Raw genomic sequence first — 14,787 nt, 5'->3', positions numbered from 1 at the left:
AGTTGCCTTGCAGCAGCTGATTAATGAGGAAATGTCATATTTCGACCCGGTGAGAATGTTGTCATTTTCCCTTGCGGATGTCATTGGCAATTTCCTCTCAATCGAAGCAGAGAGAAAAACGGATGGAAGCGACCAAAGTAGAAAAAGAATTCCGCCATCTCATCTCAACAAATGATGGATTTCTTCGGGTTAAGAGAAGGAGGGGGGAAATCTTTCAATCCTTGAGGGTCCGGTCGGCCGGTTCGTGACGACAACGCGCGCGGCGTTTGTTTGAGTATGTGTATGTTCTCTTATTCTTTTTGAAGAAAAAAAAAATAAAATAAAAAGACGGTTCGATGTTGCGATTACGGAGGATCCATGGGTTATTATAGAGCGTCGCGGGGGGCTGAGAAAAGAAGAATAAGAAGAGAGAATATCACGCACTCTTCTGCCCAGTAGGAAAGAGGAGGGCGGTGGCAGCAGCAGCAGCCAAAAACACCCCTACACATACACACAAAGATAGCGCGTTGTTGTTTAAGAGACACGGACCTTTTCTCTCTCTCATTCCATTCTTCTTTTGGGATTCTTTCTCCAACAATTTATATACATGTTGTGTTTTTCTACCTCCATTGGAATGCTCCGTGTGGCTCGCGCTGGCGCAGTGTCGGCCAATCCATTCGGAGAATACTTTTTCTATTGATTTACAGTATATTTGAAAGACGACGGAAGAAATGGAGGGGAACAAAAAATACGAGACGCACCGACAGTGTCGTGTATAATGGAGCGGAACCATGAGAGATGGAACGTGATGGCCGGCCCTTGACGAAAGACCGGACCCCCAAATGCCCGTCCGGTGGAAGGGTCTCTGCGTTATTTGCCCTCTGATGTTATATTTGATGAAATTTTCTTTTTTCTCTCTCTTTTTCATCGGCTTGTAAACTTAGAGACGTTTAAGAAAATCAATCCGCTTAAGATGCCATCCGACGAGAACCCTATTGAAAATCGTAGATGGATATCTCCCATCCGAGTAAAGGGGGGCGACTGGCATTGTTCTTCTTCTTGGTATTTTCTGTTTGAAGAAGAAGAAAAAGTCCCCGTCGTTCGTCATTACTTGTGTTAAGCCAATCGTTTTTTCTCTCTCTTCTTTTTTAATTCCGAGCCACGTCGAGGTGGTACGTGATGTAACTCCATCCGGATGGCTGATGCGAGTCCCGGAATCTTCTTCTTCTTTTTCATTGCTCTCTATAGCCGTGCGCTCTATCCTTGATGAGGATACCTGACTCTTGTTTAATAGATCTTTATTTATTTTATTTGGAAAGGCGAATGGATGGATGGAGAGGAGGCCGTATCATTTTTATGTCTTTGCGGTCGAATCTATCTCTCTTTGTTTTTTTTGTTTTATGATGATGAAATATTTGCCGTCCCGGGGTCAACACCTTTTGGCACCGTTTATATTGCAGAGCCATGAGAGAGAGAGAGTGGGTCTCTCTCTATAGACCACCAGGTAAGAGAGAGAGAATCAATCACGACTTGGCGATAGAAATATAAGAAGCATTTGATGGATTCCCCCTTTTGGGTAATGAGATATCGACACACGGCGTGTCCCATTTGGTATCCCTATATGTATATCCCCACACACACTTTGTTAGGACCGCTATTTTTAGGATTTTATTTTCCGATTTGAATATATCGATTGGCATCCAAAGTTTCGAAAGCCAATTGAAAGTTGCGCGCGCGCGCGCGAGCGAGCTCCAACTGCCGCTGATTGAAACGGCCCAGGCGGCCCGGGCCCGGGACCCATCTCTCTGTGCCATTGCCAAGGCAATCGATACATACGGTTAGCGACAGGACAAACTGATGACAGAGAGTCCATCGAATTAGCTGCGGAAGATGGGATTGTCAGGGCGCGCAGCTGGGGAGGAAAAGAAAATGACAAGGACGACAACAACAACAAGGAGCGCCGGGTAAAAAGACGCGCTCTTAATAAATCACGCTCGGCTGGCGAATCCCAACTAATCAACGACAATCTCTTCTAATCAACAGAAACTACCGCTCCCTACTTGGTTCCGTCATTTCTCCATGGATCACACACACACACACACGCAAGTGCCGTGGTGCCACTTTCTCTATTTATATTACCGCGACTCTTTTTTATGATTTTGATCTTAACGGTTCCCCCTGGATGCGATCGTCATCTCGAAGCCACAAATCCGAAATCTCATTGGGAATGAAAAACCAATCCATCAATGTGTGTGTGTGAGGGGGACTCGATCGTACAGGCAGTGAAAAGGGAAACTGTTTGTTTGTCTCCTATTTTTCATCCGCTTCTTCTTCTTCTTCTCTTTCCATCGATATGGCACTCTGGATAACATATAAAAAGAATAACCTCGCCTTGTGTCATAATCTCTTTTTCTATATAGACACACACAACACGTCTCTCTCTCTCTCTCTATCCGCTCTCCTTAAAAGGAGTCTACGGGATTTATATTCAAATCCTCTTCTGGCTCCCTCCAGACGATCGACTTGACGGAATAAATACCAAAACGGCTCTAAGGAAGAAAACAGTTCACAAAAAAAATTTTTTTTTTTCCGGAGACTGGAGAGAGATAAGCAATCGGCTGCGAGAGATGTGTGTGTGTGTATATACACACTCCACTGGATGATTTGTTGCCTTGGCTCAACTTTGACCTTTTATAGCGTCTTTAGAGGCCGTACGCTGTTCGTTTTTTTCAAGAAGAAAAAACCTCAAATAGCCCTTTTTTTTGGGTGTTTTCTGTGCCACATTTAACGCCAGGCGAGAGAAATAGAGAATATGTGTGCGTGTTCGAACGTTTGGAAAATTTTTTTTTTTTTACTTTTCTAAATTGAAGGGGCAACGAAAGAAAAGAGAGAGACCCCGGAACTGTCGTTAACTCTTTGAGGTTTCCGGCCGTTTACATGTGTTTATCGAAATCAGGTCACCTTTTTCTAGCCATGTCAAAGCCCGTTGTGTTCTTCTTTTATTTTTCCCCTTTCAACTCTGCACAGGCAAAATCCCGTTTTGTTTTGTTTTTTTCATTTCGTCCAAAGTCCACAGGTCAGAAAATTGTGTTTCTTTCAAAAATGCGTCTTTTCTGCTTTTTCTTTGCGTACGGTCATTTGCGAGTTGGCAACTTTCTAGAAAGTGGAGCCAATGTCCGAGACCGCGGAGCATTTCATGCGCTTCATTAAATGAATCATGACACCACCTGTTGAACGGTCCTTTTCTTGATTTCTTTCTTTCTCCTAAAAGAAAGAGAAGAAGAATGAATGTTATCTGGTTATACAATCGCTTGTAGTCGATCAGATGCGAAGGGGCGAGGAATGCCTAGCTCTTTTTGACGGGCGGGAAAGTTCATTGATTCGTACACATTTTTCGTAGTTCGTGCTTGAGCTATTTAGCGATAAAAGATTGCGGGACTGCCAGATTATGTGGGCCAGTGCCGATCCCCTGGCAGCCAGCAGCAGCAGCAGCGGCAAACGGCGGCTTCACGTACACACACACACACACACACACACCCGGACCCCGTTTAAATACCCATTAGGCGTCTTGTATAACACGAACGGTTGTACACAAGAGGACCCACAGTCCCGCGATCGCATCACAGCCCGCACCTCTCTGCACGCCATTATTCTATAGCTCAGCCAGTTCCACGTTATTTCAATGTCTTTCCTTCTTCTTCTTTTTCTTGATCCATCTTGAAAAAAAGAAGAAGAAGAAGAAGAGAGTCGTTGTGTGTCAAGTCTTTCAAGAGATGACGTACACACAACCATGGGGCAGCGATTAAGGACAGCGGGTCGGGCGTTGTAAGAGGTCAAGTGATTACGCTGAATGTTGTTTCAAAAAGAAGATGGAGAAAAGAAATGGGCATTAGAAGCAAAAGAATAAGAGAGAGAGAGACCGTAGCGTAAAAATCGCACCTTGTCTCTTTTATTATTCTCTCCAACTTCTTCTTTTTTCTCTCTCTCGGGCCCGCGCGTCAATGGTGTCAAGTGAACAACATCATCGTGTTACAGACTCACTTGAGAGGCTTTTCTTTATTTTCTTTTCCTTTTTCGTTTTGTTTCTCTATTTCTTCGACATCCTTGGGATTAGAGAGAAGCTAGATCCTTTTAACACGGCACTAATTGCCCGTGTTTGACACGCTAGACTTGGCTCGACTGTACTACAAAGCGCTTTTCCAGATATATTCCCAAGTCGTCGTTGCATTGTGAAAAGCATTTCCTTGTTGTCGCTGGCGAATTCGAGACGCCCGTCTTATTACGCACTTTTTTCCGTTGATTATTATTAAGGGCAAAAGTCTCAATTGAAATCTCTTTAGCGTGTCGCTGGATGCCTTTTGATTGCCCGTTTCGGTTGTTTGTTGCTCCTTTTTTTATTTTATTTTATTTTTTTCGCGGCGTAAGATGCTTGGACAATTGCGAGTTCCTCGATTGAGTTGCTCTTGAGCCAATGAAAAGGCGTTTCAATGGGCTACTATTTCATCCAAACTGCTGCTACTACTACTACTACCAACCGTATAAAACACAAGAGAGAACGTCCTCCTCGAGGGATTACTACTACTACACCAACGATAGTTCATTGTTGGCTCCAACAGCATTCCAAGCTTCTGAATTTGTTTCCCCCTTTGCCGATTGATGAATTCCCCATGATTCCCAGAGATGCTTTATGATGTTTTGGGAAGAGTGAAGCCAGAAGAGATGGCCTATCTGGCGCACGCTCTCCTACACACACACACGCATTCTGTTACACACCCACGGCCGGGGTCGGTAGGGAGAGAGAAGAATTTGGTAGAAAAAATGTCTATGTATGCAAATCAAGCCTCGAAGGAGGAAGAGGAGGGCTGTATGAATGATGAAGTTGGTTGGGGAAAAAAAAAAGAGCTCTCGAGCGCGGACCTGTTTCGATTTAAATTCCCGCCGAATACCTATACACAGATGCTGCTGCCCTGCGAGAGAGAGAGCTCGTGATGGCCTTTTAATCACTATAGACTTTTTTTTTTTCTTTTTCCTCTTCTCTCTTCTCCATTTTCCGTCGTATTTATCCATCTACGTTGCTGACCTCCTCCTCTTTATATATATATACCTACGTGTATAAATATATTACACATATATAGCGCGCGTTTCTCCCTATAGCTGCGCTGCTCTTCCTATACGGCGTGTGCTGAGAGAAGAATCCGTGGGACCCGTGCGAGCCCCATTCAAGTCCTGGCGGCAGCGGCGGGGAGGCTGGCCAAAGAAAATACCAAAAGACGAGAGTCTAGGACTTTTTGGGCCGTCTGTTTTTTTTTTCTTCTGCCCGTATTGATAGCTTAGGCTAATTTGGGTGGTGGTGGTGGTTGGTGGTGTCCTATATATATTTCTCGTCGGGAAAAATATAGACAGGAATCCTTCGCGGTAGGTTATATTAGAACACCCTTGGCCACAACAGTTTCTCTCTCTCTGGAGCTCTCAGCTATTGGCTTTTCAGTTTGGCCAATCGATATATTAATTTTGGCAGATCCTTTTAAAAATCAAATGCAGTAGCCCGAGTCTTTCTCCGCTCCCAAACCCCCCCACAAAAGGAATCGATACGTAATTTGGCGTTTTGATTCATTGCGCTATGCTCGATTGAATTAGTATCCTTGGGCCCAAGTAGCAGCATGCCATGCGTGGTAATTGGTGGTGCACCTTGAATGAAATTCTTTTTTTTTTCCAAGATAAAAAGAGGTTGACAATGGACCGGGACATTTTCTCTGCGTGCCAGTTTCACAAAAAAAGGGGTTCTGCATTGGCTCACGAGTCTAATTACAGCCAAATAGTAGCGGCGACTATATTTACTGGAATGTCTAGAAGATGAGGCCGTGCGGCGCTCCTGGAACGGCGAAATGACGTCATTAAACGGACTTGTGTAATGTGGGATTGCTTGTTTGTCCTGGGCAGCAGCAACTTTGTTTTTCCTTCTCTTCTCTTCTTCCAGACTCTCTCTCTCATCATTCGGAGCTTTAATTTGCGCCAAGGGTGGGCTCTGCGCTGATTGGGAATCTCTAGCGCAATTGTCCGTTTGAAGCGAAAAGGGGCTTCGCGGCGGATGAGGGATTTGTTTTTCCTCCGCTTCTTCCTCTCGAGCGAACGGCAACAATCATCAAACGAACTCGCACGTAATCACGACTGCTCGCCCATAGGGTCCGTCTCACTACATCCAAAACCAATAGCAACTCGCCGAGATCAATCTTATTATTGTAGACAAATGTTCGACATGGACACAATCTTCTCCTTCTATAGGTTCTATCTCTGTATGTGTGAGTGTGTCTACATGACGATGGGATTTCGGCGTCGTGGCTTTTTCTTCAAGTCGTGTGGAAGGAAATAGAAGAACAGGTTTATCGGTCCGACATTTTTGAAATTCTTGGAAATCTTGTTATCCTTTCGAATGAAAACTAGGAAGGCGGACGATATAGTATTCAGGTCATCCCCCGCTGCACACATGCGAGAAAGGCGACTGGCATGGCGACAACCGAGCGCAAAAAAAAAGACATGATGTTTAAAAGTTGTTCGTTTGTGTTGTCGATCTCTCACGAACAAGGACACGTGTGTGTGCGGTCTCGATAAGAATCGGATCATTTCATTCGGATCTCGTCAAAAATTGGCACACGCCAGACGAAATCACCTTACATAACGAGAAGGGAAATCAATATAACCAAAGTAGACGGCGGTAGGAAAAGAAAAAAAAAAGGAAACTTGTGGCCTTCCGTCGATATTTTTCTTTTCGTGAATAAATCGCCGATAAATGTACAGAAGAAAAAAAAATGCAGGGGCTTGGTGTTTTTGAGAGGCCAAAGTCAGTGCCTTGAACGCGTCACGCAGCTCACGCTGTTAAATTACCAGGCCGTTTGCTTCATGCGCGCAACGAATGTGCACGTCGATGTACAGATAAATAAATGATATATGCGCAACTGGAAAAATATCGTAAGCTGTTTTCTTTTTTTTCTTTTTTTTCTTCGGCGTACAGTTGGTTGTTGCTCCCGCACGGTGTAGTTACCCACACACAAAGAGGAAGGCCTCAGCTGGCTCGGGATAATTCTAGACGCCAGCAGAGCGTTTCACCACGGCACTTGTACACTATACGACTGTGCGATCCTGGAAAGAATCGAAATGTGCGCGAAACTGGGTTAACTCTTTGACCTTAGCCCCCTGCCTGTGTGTGCTCTGTGTGTGTGTGTGTGTGTTATTCAGCGCAGCCGAGTATATAGTAATGATGCAGGTGATTACGAGCAGCGGCGGTAAGGAACGCCCACCCCTCCTCAAATACGGAATGCATTTGTAATTTATGCACGGCGTTTGAGCCCCGTTATAGACGTCGTGAGACGATTGACGCTGGCTCTGCACGATGATGAATGAAAGTATAGGATATAATAATAGCGGCCCTCTTTTTTTGTTGTTTTGGGAGGTTTCCTTCCTTTATTGTTTTTAGCTTTCCTCGTTTTCAATATTCTTTTTATTATTATTTTCCGAGAGAGAGAGGCTATGAAAAGTTGTCTGTTTGGCCAAAGCCAAACAGATGATGACGGATTGAAAACTGACGGATACGAGCAGATGCGAATGAGCCGAAGCCCTATAATACGCCTTATTATTTTTCCTCCCAATTTACTATATTTTTTTTACAAGAGAATAGAGGGTCTTCTTCTTATTATTATTATTGGTTGTCAGTAAGTGCCACGCCGAGTGGATGGGATTTGACAGGATGTCAACTGATAAAGCCATCACCTGTCGCGCCGTCCAAAAAAAATCCTTGTGTGTGCAGGTCGCCAATAACAATGGCTTGTGCGACCTGTGACCTTCTTTCCCCTACTGACACGTTCCCACTGGCAGAGAAAGAACCGGATGGTGGCCATCATTTTCCCCAAAAATAAAAACATATTTTCTTTTTCTTCGGCCGTCTTCCTAATAAATCCCGAGCTCTTTTCTCTCTCTCTTTATCTCTCTCTCTTGGCGTGGTTTTTCTTACGAGTCGGTCCCGAAACCAGTCGTAACCCGTAATGATCAGCCGCGGCGGAGACTTGGGTGGTGGCTGGGGCGGCGCCAGGGGAAAGTTGCGTGCTCACGGACCCGGTCATTACGTTTCACTAATGGATTTTTTGTTATTTTTCTCTTTTTTTTCAGTTTTTTAAAAATTCGTCCCTCTTTAACTTTTGTGCACAAGATGAGAGTTCTCTCAGGTGTGTGCCACGGATATGACACAAAAACAAAAAAAAGGGTTTTTGCATCCTCCTCCCACCCATCTAGATCAATGTTGTCAGAGCAACGGGGCACGCCCTTAAATAGTTTACCTAAGCTCTATCTACACTTTTTTGTTTTGTTTTGTTTCGTCGCCCCCTTTTATATATTTTGCAGACTATGTTGATATTGCGAAAAAGAAAAAAATAAAGGCCTGGATGGGTCCCTTGGAGACCCGGCGCGCTCGTTTCGCGTGTCATTTGGTCATTCTTTTTCCTTTTTTTATATATGTGCGCATATGCCAGACCTCCCTCGAGGAGAGAGGGTTTCTCTCTCCACTCCGTCTTGTTTCCTATATACTACTACTACCTTCCATAATGTCGTTCCGGCGCGTTTAATGGCCATTTCCTGTTGGGAAGGTTTTTTCTTTCCCCCTTATACAGCCTTCGATCTCTCTCATGGCTTTTTGTTTTATTGTTAGTTTTATTTTTAGACATTGGTTTTAAACCTGCCGGGTTCAATTCAAAGGTGAAAGTCATACACGGCTAGATCGATCAGACACTGCGGTACCTAAAAGTCAGTCCGTACATCCATCTCTGTTTCCTTTGATTCGATTGCATATAGCCGAGTCAACACTATACATGTAAAGGCTTGAGGCTTTTTCAAGGGACAATCGCATTCGCTATTTTGCTATTCTACCTATACTGTGTTTTGGAGCGCGCCCTAAAGATATTAGATCAGCGGTTGATGGGCTAGAAAAGATGAGCTTCAAGTACAAGTGCATTACGCCCTCGGTACATGAGGAATCCATTTTAACTCGTCGCTATAGTTTGCTTCGTCTTCCTTAAAGTAGCAATCGAATCAAGCTCCGCTGGATATGTATGACATGGGCGGCTGGCGGATCCGCAGCGACGAAGCGGGGATCAAACCGCGCCGTAGATTATATAAGTCGGAGAATATTGAATAATAATAAAGCCACTTGTGAAGAATGTTGGGTTGCTATAGACGATGATGCAGCCCCCCTCCCGGCGAACACTTTGGTCTGGATCTAATAGTAGAGACGCGCATATCTCGCTCGTTTTTATTTATAGAACAAACACTTGACACAAGTTTAAGACATGCCAATATTGGAATGCGCTGGTCGCCCTTGAATGTTTTTTGTTCCGCCAGGAATAAAAATACGACGACATAGTCTGACTGTGTGCAATACACATGTGATTTATCCGCAACCGAAATGTTGATTTTTCTTTTTTTCTTTTTTCTTTCTGCGCATTTTAGGCGGAGCGGCAGTACCATGGAAGATCCACTAGTGTATGGACGCAGTCACGTAACGCCCGCCCCGAAAGTGGATCCGGGCGCCACTTCGCGAGACAATCCAAAGGTACGCGGTTTTCTCTTTGACGTGCTATGACTGACATAGATTTTTCTTCTTCCTTCTATTTTCTATCCAACTTTACTTTTCCCACTGGAATGTTGACGTTGAACAAGGAAAGGTGTTTCTCTCTCTTTCTTTCTTTCTTCAAACTGTCTTACGTATGTCTATACATATATCTAAATATTTGGCCGTTTATGATGACTGGTTTCCGAGTGTGAGAATGAGGTCGATTCAAACGCACGTGGATTTGATTCAAAACACTCGTCGTTGATGTTTTTTTCTCTTTTTTCTTCACCGCTGATGATGTTCTTTTCTTTTACCTTAATCTCTTTCTTTTTTTTTCGGAGGAGAGATGATTTGAAAATTTCTTTGACTCATGCAACCAGCCAACGGTAACGCACTGTCTACACGGGCGTGATTTAATGAGAGCGCTCTTTTGTCTTGCCTTTTCTGTCAGCGCTACGGAAAAAAAATTTTTCCTCCAATTTGCTTTTTATTTTTCTTCTTCTTTCCGTCTCTTCTATTCATTCTACACCCATTTTTGTTTTCTTATACGGTCACGATTCTTGATTATAATTTGGTATGGTTCTATTTGTATTTATTTGTATACAATTTCTTTCCGTTTCATGATGATGACGGCATTGTACGCCAATTGGTGTTATAAAAGACCATTTCGCACGAACTACTAGAACTGTTGGAGAAGCTGCAGACCAGTCGGCTGGACGATCAGCGCTGTGTGTTGCCCGCCTATTTCACGACGCAGGTAAATTTTCATTTTCTTTTTTTTTCTTTTTCCGGGAATTTTTTTTTACTTTTTAAAACTTTTTTGGCCTCCTCCTCTCTTTATCATCTGGAATGTTGACGCTAATGTTGCATCTACAACCGAGGCATCCACCATTTTTCCCCGTTCATGTCTTGTCTTCCTGTTTTCTCATCTTCCTACTTTTCATTTTAATTTTTGTTTTTTTTTCTCTTTGGGCTCAACGGCAAACTTATGAGAAAAAATATGCCCAGTGCCCATCTCGGCATGTTGATTTCTTTTTTTCTTGCGCTCCTGAATCTTGTCTGACGTTGTTTGTGTTTGTGTGTGTGTGTGTGTGTTTGTAATCGGATACGTTTTTCATTTTCCTTACTGTCGAGCGAGACGTTTCGTGTCTGGCCCTCATCTGTTCCTCGTGCACTTTGCCATATCTTTCTGAATTTTCCGACTTGTGGGCTAGTCGGGGCTCTAGTACCAACACACAACAGTGCAGCAGCGCTTTTTTCGGGGAAAGAAGCGAACAGGTCGTGACAAGCTTTTTCTAGACAACACACACACAACACACACACACAAAAGAATAACATGAAAAAGGGAAGAAGGAAAAAGAGAAAAATACTCTTTCTGGCATTTGGGGATGTCAGAATAGGGAACGGCGAGATGATCTCAAAACTGCCTGTCAAATGGTTTTGAATTGTTTGTCGTTTTTATTTTTCTTCCCTTTTTCGTCCTACCCGCCCTCGCTTGTAACTGCCGTCATCTAGTGGTCATATTTTTAAACCAAATAGGACGATTCCCGGAGAAGAGTCTAAGTGGGAATAATATTTTCGCTTTAATCTTGTCACAAAGTTATGTGCTCAGTTTTGATCTTTTAGAATAGTTTCAGCAACTTTTAAGCCGATTTTGCTTGAAAGTTTCTTACACTTTTTTTAAACTCGAACTTAACTTGGATGAATACGAAAGCCCGGTTTGCGCTTTGGTTCAAAACTATTGGTCTTACTGCTCTCGACGCTCAAAGTAAACTTTTGGATTTGCAAATATTTTAGTATAACCACAAAGTTGTCGGGTTTCAACTTTTCAATTATCATGCACAAGAGTTGCACAATGAAATGTTTATCGGGGGGTTAAGAGTTATCGCACCGCAATATTGCGGCTGTATTTGAATTTCTTGTCCTCCGGCACCGTACGCCACCTAACGTACGTTTCAACAACTTGGTTCACGCCATCTAGGTTAGATGGACTCAACAGGTTCCAACTCGCATTTGAAGTATGTTTGAATAATACGATGCATATTTCATGTAAACATTTCCATATTTGTTTTTCTCCGAGAAAAAATGCAGTAACGCACAAGGAAGAAGAAGAAGAAAAAAAAGAAATTGAAAAACCCAAGTATAAAAAAGGGAAGATAACCATTGAAGGTACTTGAACATACTTTTGCTCCGAATGGTATGTCAATTGCGGAGTCGATTTTTTTTTACCGTTGAAAATGTCTGGAATTCCGGTGTGGTCATAAAAACATGGGAAAGGCAAAGTTTAAGATATGGAATGAAGGAGGGAGGTCAAGATGTGGGTTGGGTGGAGGGGGGAGGAGGTGGACAAGAAGGAGAACCTGTTAGAACCGATGAGACCGACCACTCGCCGTTCCGGTTATTTTTTGAAAACCAACGGCTCGCATAGCTTCGTACCCTACCGTATTTGAGTTTTGTGTGTGTGTTCCCTAATAAAATCAGCCGAACCTTTCAATCAAGCTACTCTCTCGACTCTAGTGCCACATAAAACCCGCCGAGGAAACCTAAAATGGCAAACAACCCACAAAATATTAAAACATCAAATGGATTGTGTACACATTTGATGAAGTCGATGAATTTCACGTATGGCCCCGCTTGTAAAATGCCAGAATAAAAAAGAGAGAAGGGAACAATAACAACAACAACAACAACAATCCGATTTTTTTTCAATTGAGGGCAGTCACAACAGCTCCGTCTTGCGGGGGGGTATGTTTACAACCTGACCCAATGGGTCTCTTTCTCTCTTATTATGTATACATGTACTCAAGCCACCTTGAGGCCAAAGGAGAGAGACCCCCCTATGTACTACAAAGTCTTGAAATACTACATATCCCCGGTCGAAGTAACAAACCAGTGCGGAGGAAATATGTGGTGGCCTGGCCCGGCCTGGCCTGGCCTGTTTGGATTTTCTTGAAGGGTCTCCAATAAGTAAAAACAGCCGTCCTTGATTACATCGCGCAATCTCCATCTTCGGATGGGGGGAAGTCAAAACAACAAGGGCCGAGCTAGGAATCTCTGCAAGGAAAAATATTGGTAAACCCACTTTTAAGCATCGAAGCTTTGCGCGCTCTTGTGAAATGCATATCTTATTTATATTTCGCGGTCAACCCCCTTGGTCGTTGGAACGCGTCGTAACTTGGGGGCCAAGCGAAAAAAAACCTCGGCGGAACGAGATGAAGGATCGATTTCATCCGCGTTCGCTCATGCCCAGCTGGTCTTTAAGAGAGAGAGAGAGGAAAAATAAAATAAAATATCTACCCCCAACGCGGGCGAGAGAGCAGCACACACCCCTTAAATGTATCAGAATTCTTTATATTTTTTCCCCTCTCTCTCTCTTTGATGACTCCCTTCTTTTTTTTCTCTCTGCCTCAACCATCACCCCACGCTGTGTTGGGTATGTGTTACATATTCATCGTCGGAGATGTTTTTCTATTTCTTTCCTCGCGGAGAAGAAAAGAAATGGGCGACTTGTTTGTGGGGGCCTTTTGCGCGGATCGTAAAAAAAAGTAGGGAACATACACAATACTTGCAAGGGCCTATATTCCGATCGATTCATAATCAATGGAACGACACATGAAATGTCCATTTCATGGCCCAATCGAAAAAAAGCACAAGAATAGAGAACCAAGCCCTGAATACTTTATCCGTAAGTACCTGTGCTTGAATTTTCAATTTGAAAAAAATGGTACAATCTATACAAGACAAATAAAACAAAAGAAAGAAATGAGAATGAACACAAACTGAAACAAAAACAAACAAACAAACAAAAAAAACCCACGCAAGTTTAGTTCTCATTGAACGGACCGTCGTGATCGAACGAGGCTAGTGTAAAAACACACAGATCCATAACTTTCTAGTATATTATCCTTTGTGCCATTATCTCGATCGGACTCGGCATCTAAATAATCGAGTTTATTTTGAGGTTGATGTCCTTGCATTTCGTTCGGGATTTTCACAATCGCCGGTCCCACATTATTTGTTTTTGCCTTCATTTGTCTAATGGCGGGGGGAAACAATAAATGCACGTCTAACGATGCCAACGTGATGTGAAACAAAACAAAAAAAAATCTACTTAATATTCACTACATATTTCTCTTCGATTTATTTTCTTTTTCTTTCAAAAGAGTTGAGTTTGAATGTGGTGGTGGTTGGTTTTGATCTTTTTTCTTTTGGGGACGAGGCCGCGCTTTCGCTCATGTCTCGCACGGAGCGCGGGCCGGACTGGGGCGTTAATGATGTCGGTTGAAGTTGGTTACGCCTCGTCAGTCTCGCCCGAGTTCTTTTCTCCCGAAAGAAAGTCTTCGTCGTCGTCGTTGTTGTTGTGATGTTGTTGTTGTTGGGTTATACCAACTCGTGTCATCTTCTCTCTCTCTCATTTAAAATCCCCCAGAGTTATTTTATTTGCTATTTATCTGGCGTCAAAGAGACGGCCGAGAACGGCGGGGGTAACGGGGAATCTTCATCTTGGGGCGTCGTTGCGATGGCCGAGACGCACGCGCCGCCGCCGCCTGGTAGGGGTGCCAGCCTGCCCATACAGCCAGACCTTTTTTCCGTTCACTTCCTGATGCAAATGACCGCACGGTCGGACCCCCCCTTAGGGCTTTGATACCAACTGTTGTGCATGGCGTGAGTGTCCGTTCACAGGCGTTCCTCCGCGTCATCTTTTTTTTGATATTTTATTTTTTCCGTCGTCGTCATCTGTTCAAATCGCCCGCCCTTTTAAGTTTTCCCCGTCGACCCTTAGCCATAACGAACTGGCAGTCCCGTTCCCGTGATTGTCATGTTGGCGAAATAGGGCGCATCTCCTCTCCTCTCTCGTCACTCGAGAGTTGATTGTTGTTGCTGTCGATTGTTGTTGTCGAATGAAAATGTAAAACTGGAGCTTGTTTTGGCGCGCGACGATTCACGATTCGCGTGACGCTCTTCCCAAGTCGTCCGCTCTCGACTTCCTCTCCATTTTGCCTTTGTTGTCGTTGATGTGATTTCCTCGCGCGCTTTGGCGTTTTAAAAATTCCATTTCATCTCCTTCATCACGGCGCTGCATCTTCCATCAGGCCTCTCTTGCCCGCCGAGAGTCGCAACTGTTACTCACGCTCTGGCCGACTTGATTGTTCACGACGCTCGTTATTTATAGCTTTTTGAAAGAGAGAGAGAGAGAGAAACGGAAAGAGAGA

The 14,787-nt window shown here is 43.7% G+C and overlaps 1 protein-coding gene across 4 annotated transcripts in view; it reads left to right on the top strand.

Moving 5' to 3' along the window:
• The window catches only part of LOC124195903 (rap1 GTPase-activating protein 1-like), a 51,963-nt gene that overhangs the window by 19,089 nt on the left and 18,087 nt on the right, over positions 1 to 14,787 (top strand). For all 4 annotated transcript variants that reach the window (XM_046590552.1, XM_046590541.1, XM_046590572.1 and 1 more), the window contains 2 exons: positions 9,472 to 9,574; positions 10,236 to 10,331. In XM_046590552.1, coding sequence (XP_046446508.1) covers positions 9,472 to 9,574; positions 10,236 to 10,331 — 199 coding nt within the window. The remainder of the gene's footprint in view (positions 1 to 9,471; positions 9,575 to 10,235; positions 10,332 to 14,787) is intronic.

Source organism: Daphnia pulex, chromosome 1, assembly GCF_021134715.1.
Source record: "Daphnia pulex isolate KAP4 chromosome 1, ASM2113471v1".
Classification (NCBI taxonomy): domain Eukaryota; kingdom Metazoa; phylum Arthropoda; class Branchiopoda; order Diplostraca; family Daphniidae; genus Daphnia; species Daphnia pulex.
Note: the sequence above shows the minus strand (reverse complement) of the source record. Positions and strands in the feature narration are given on the sequence as shown.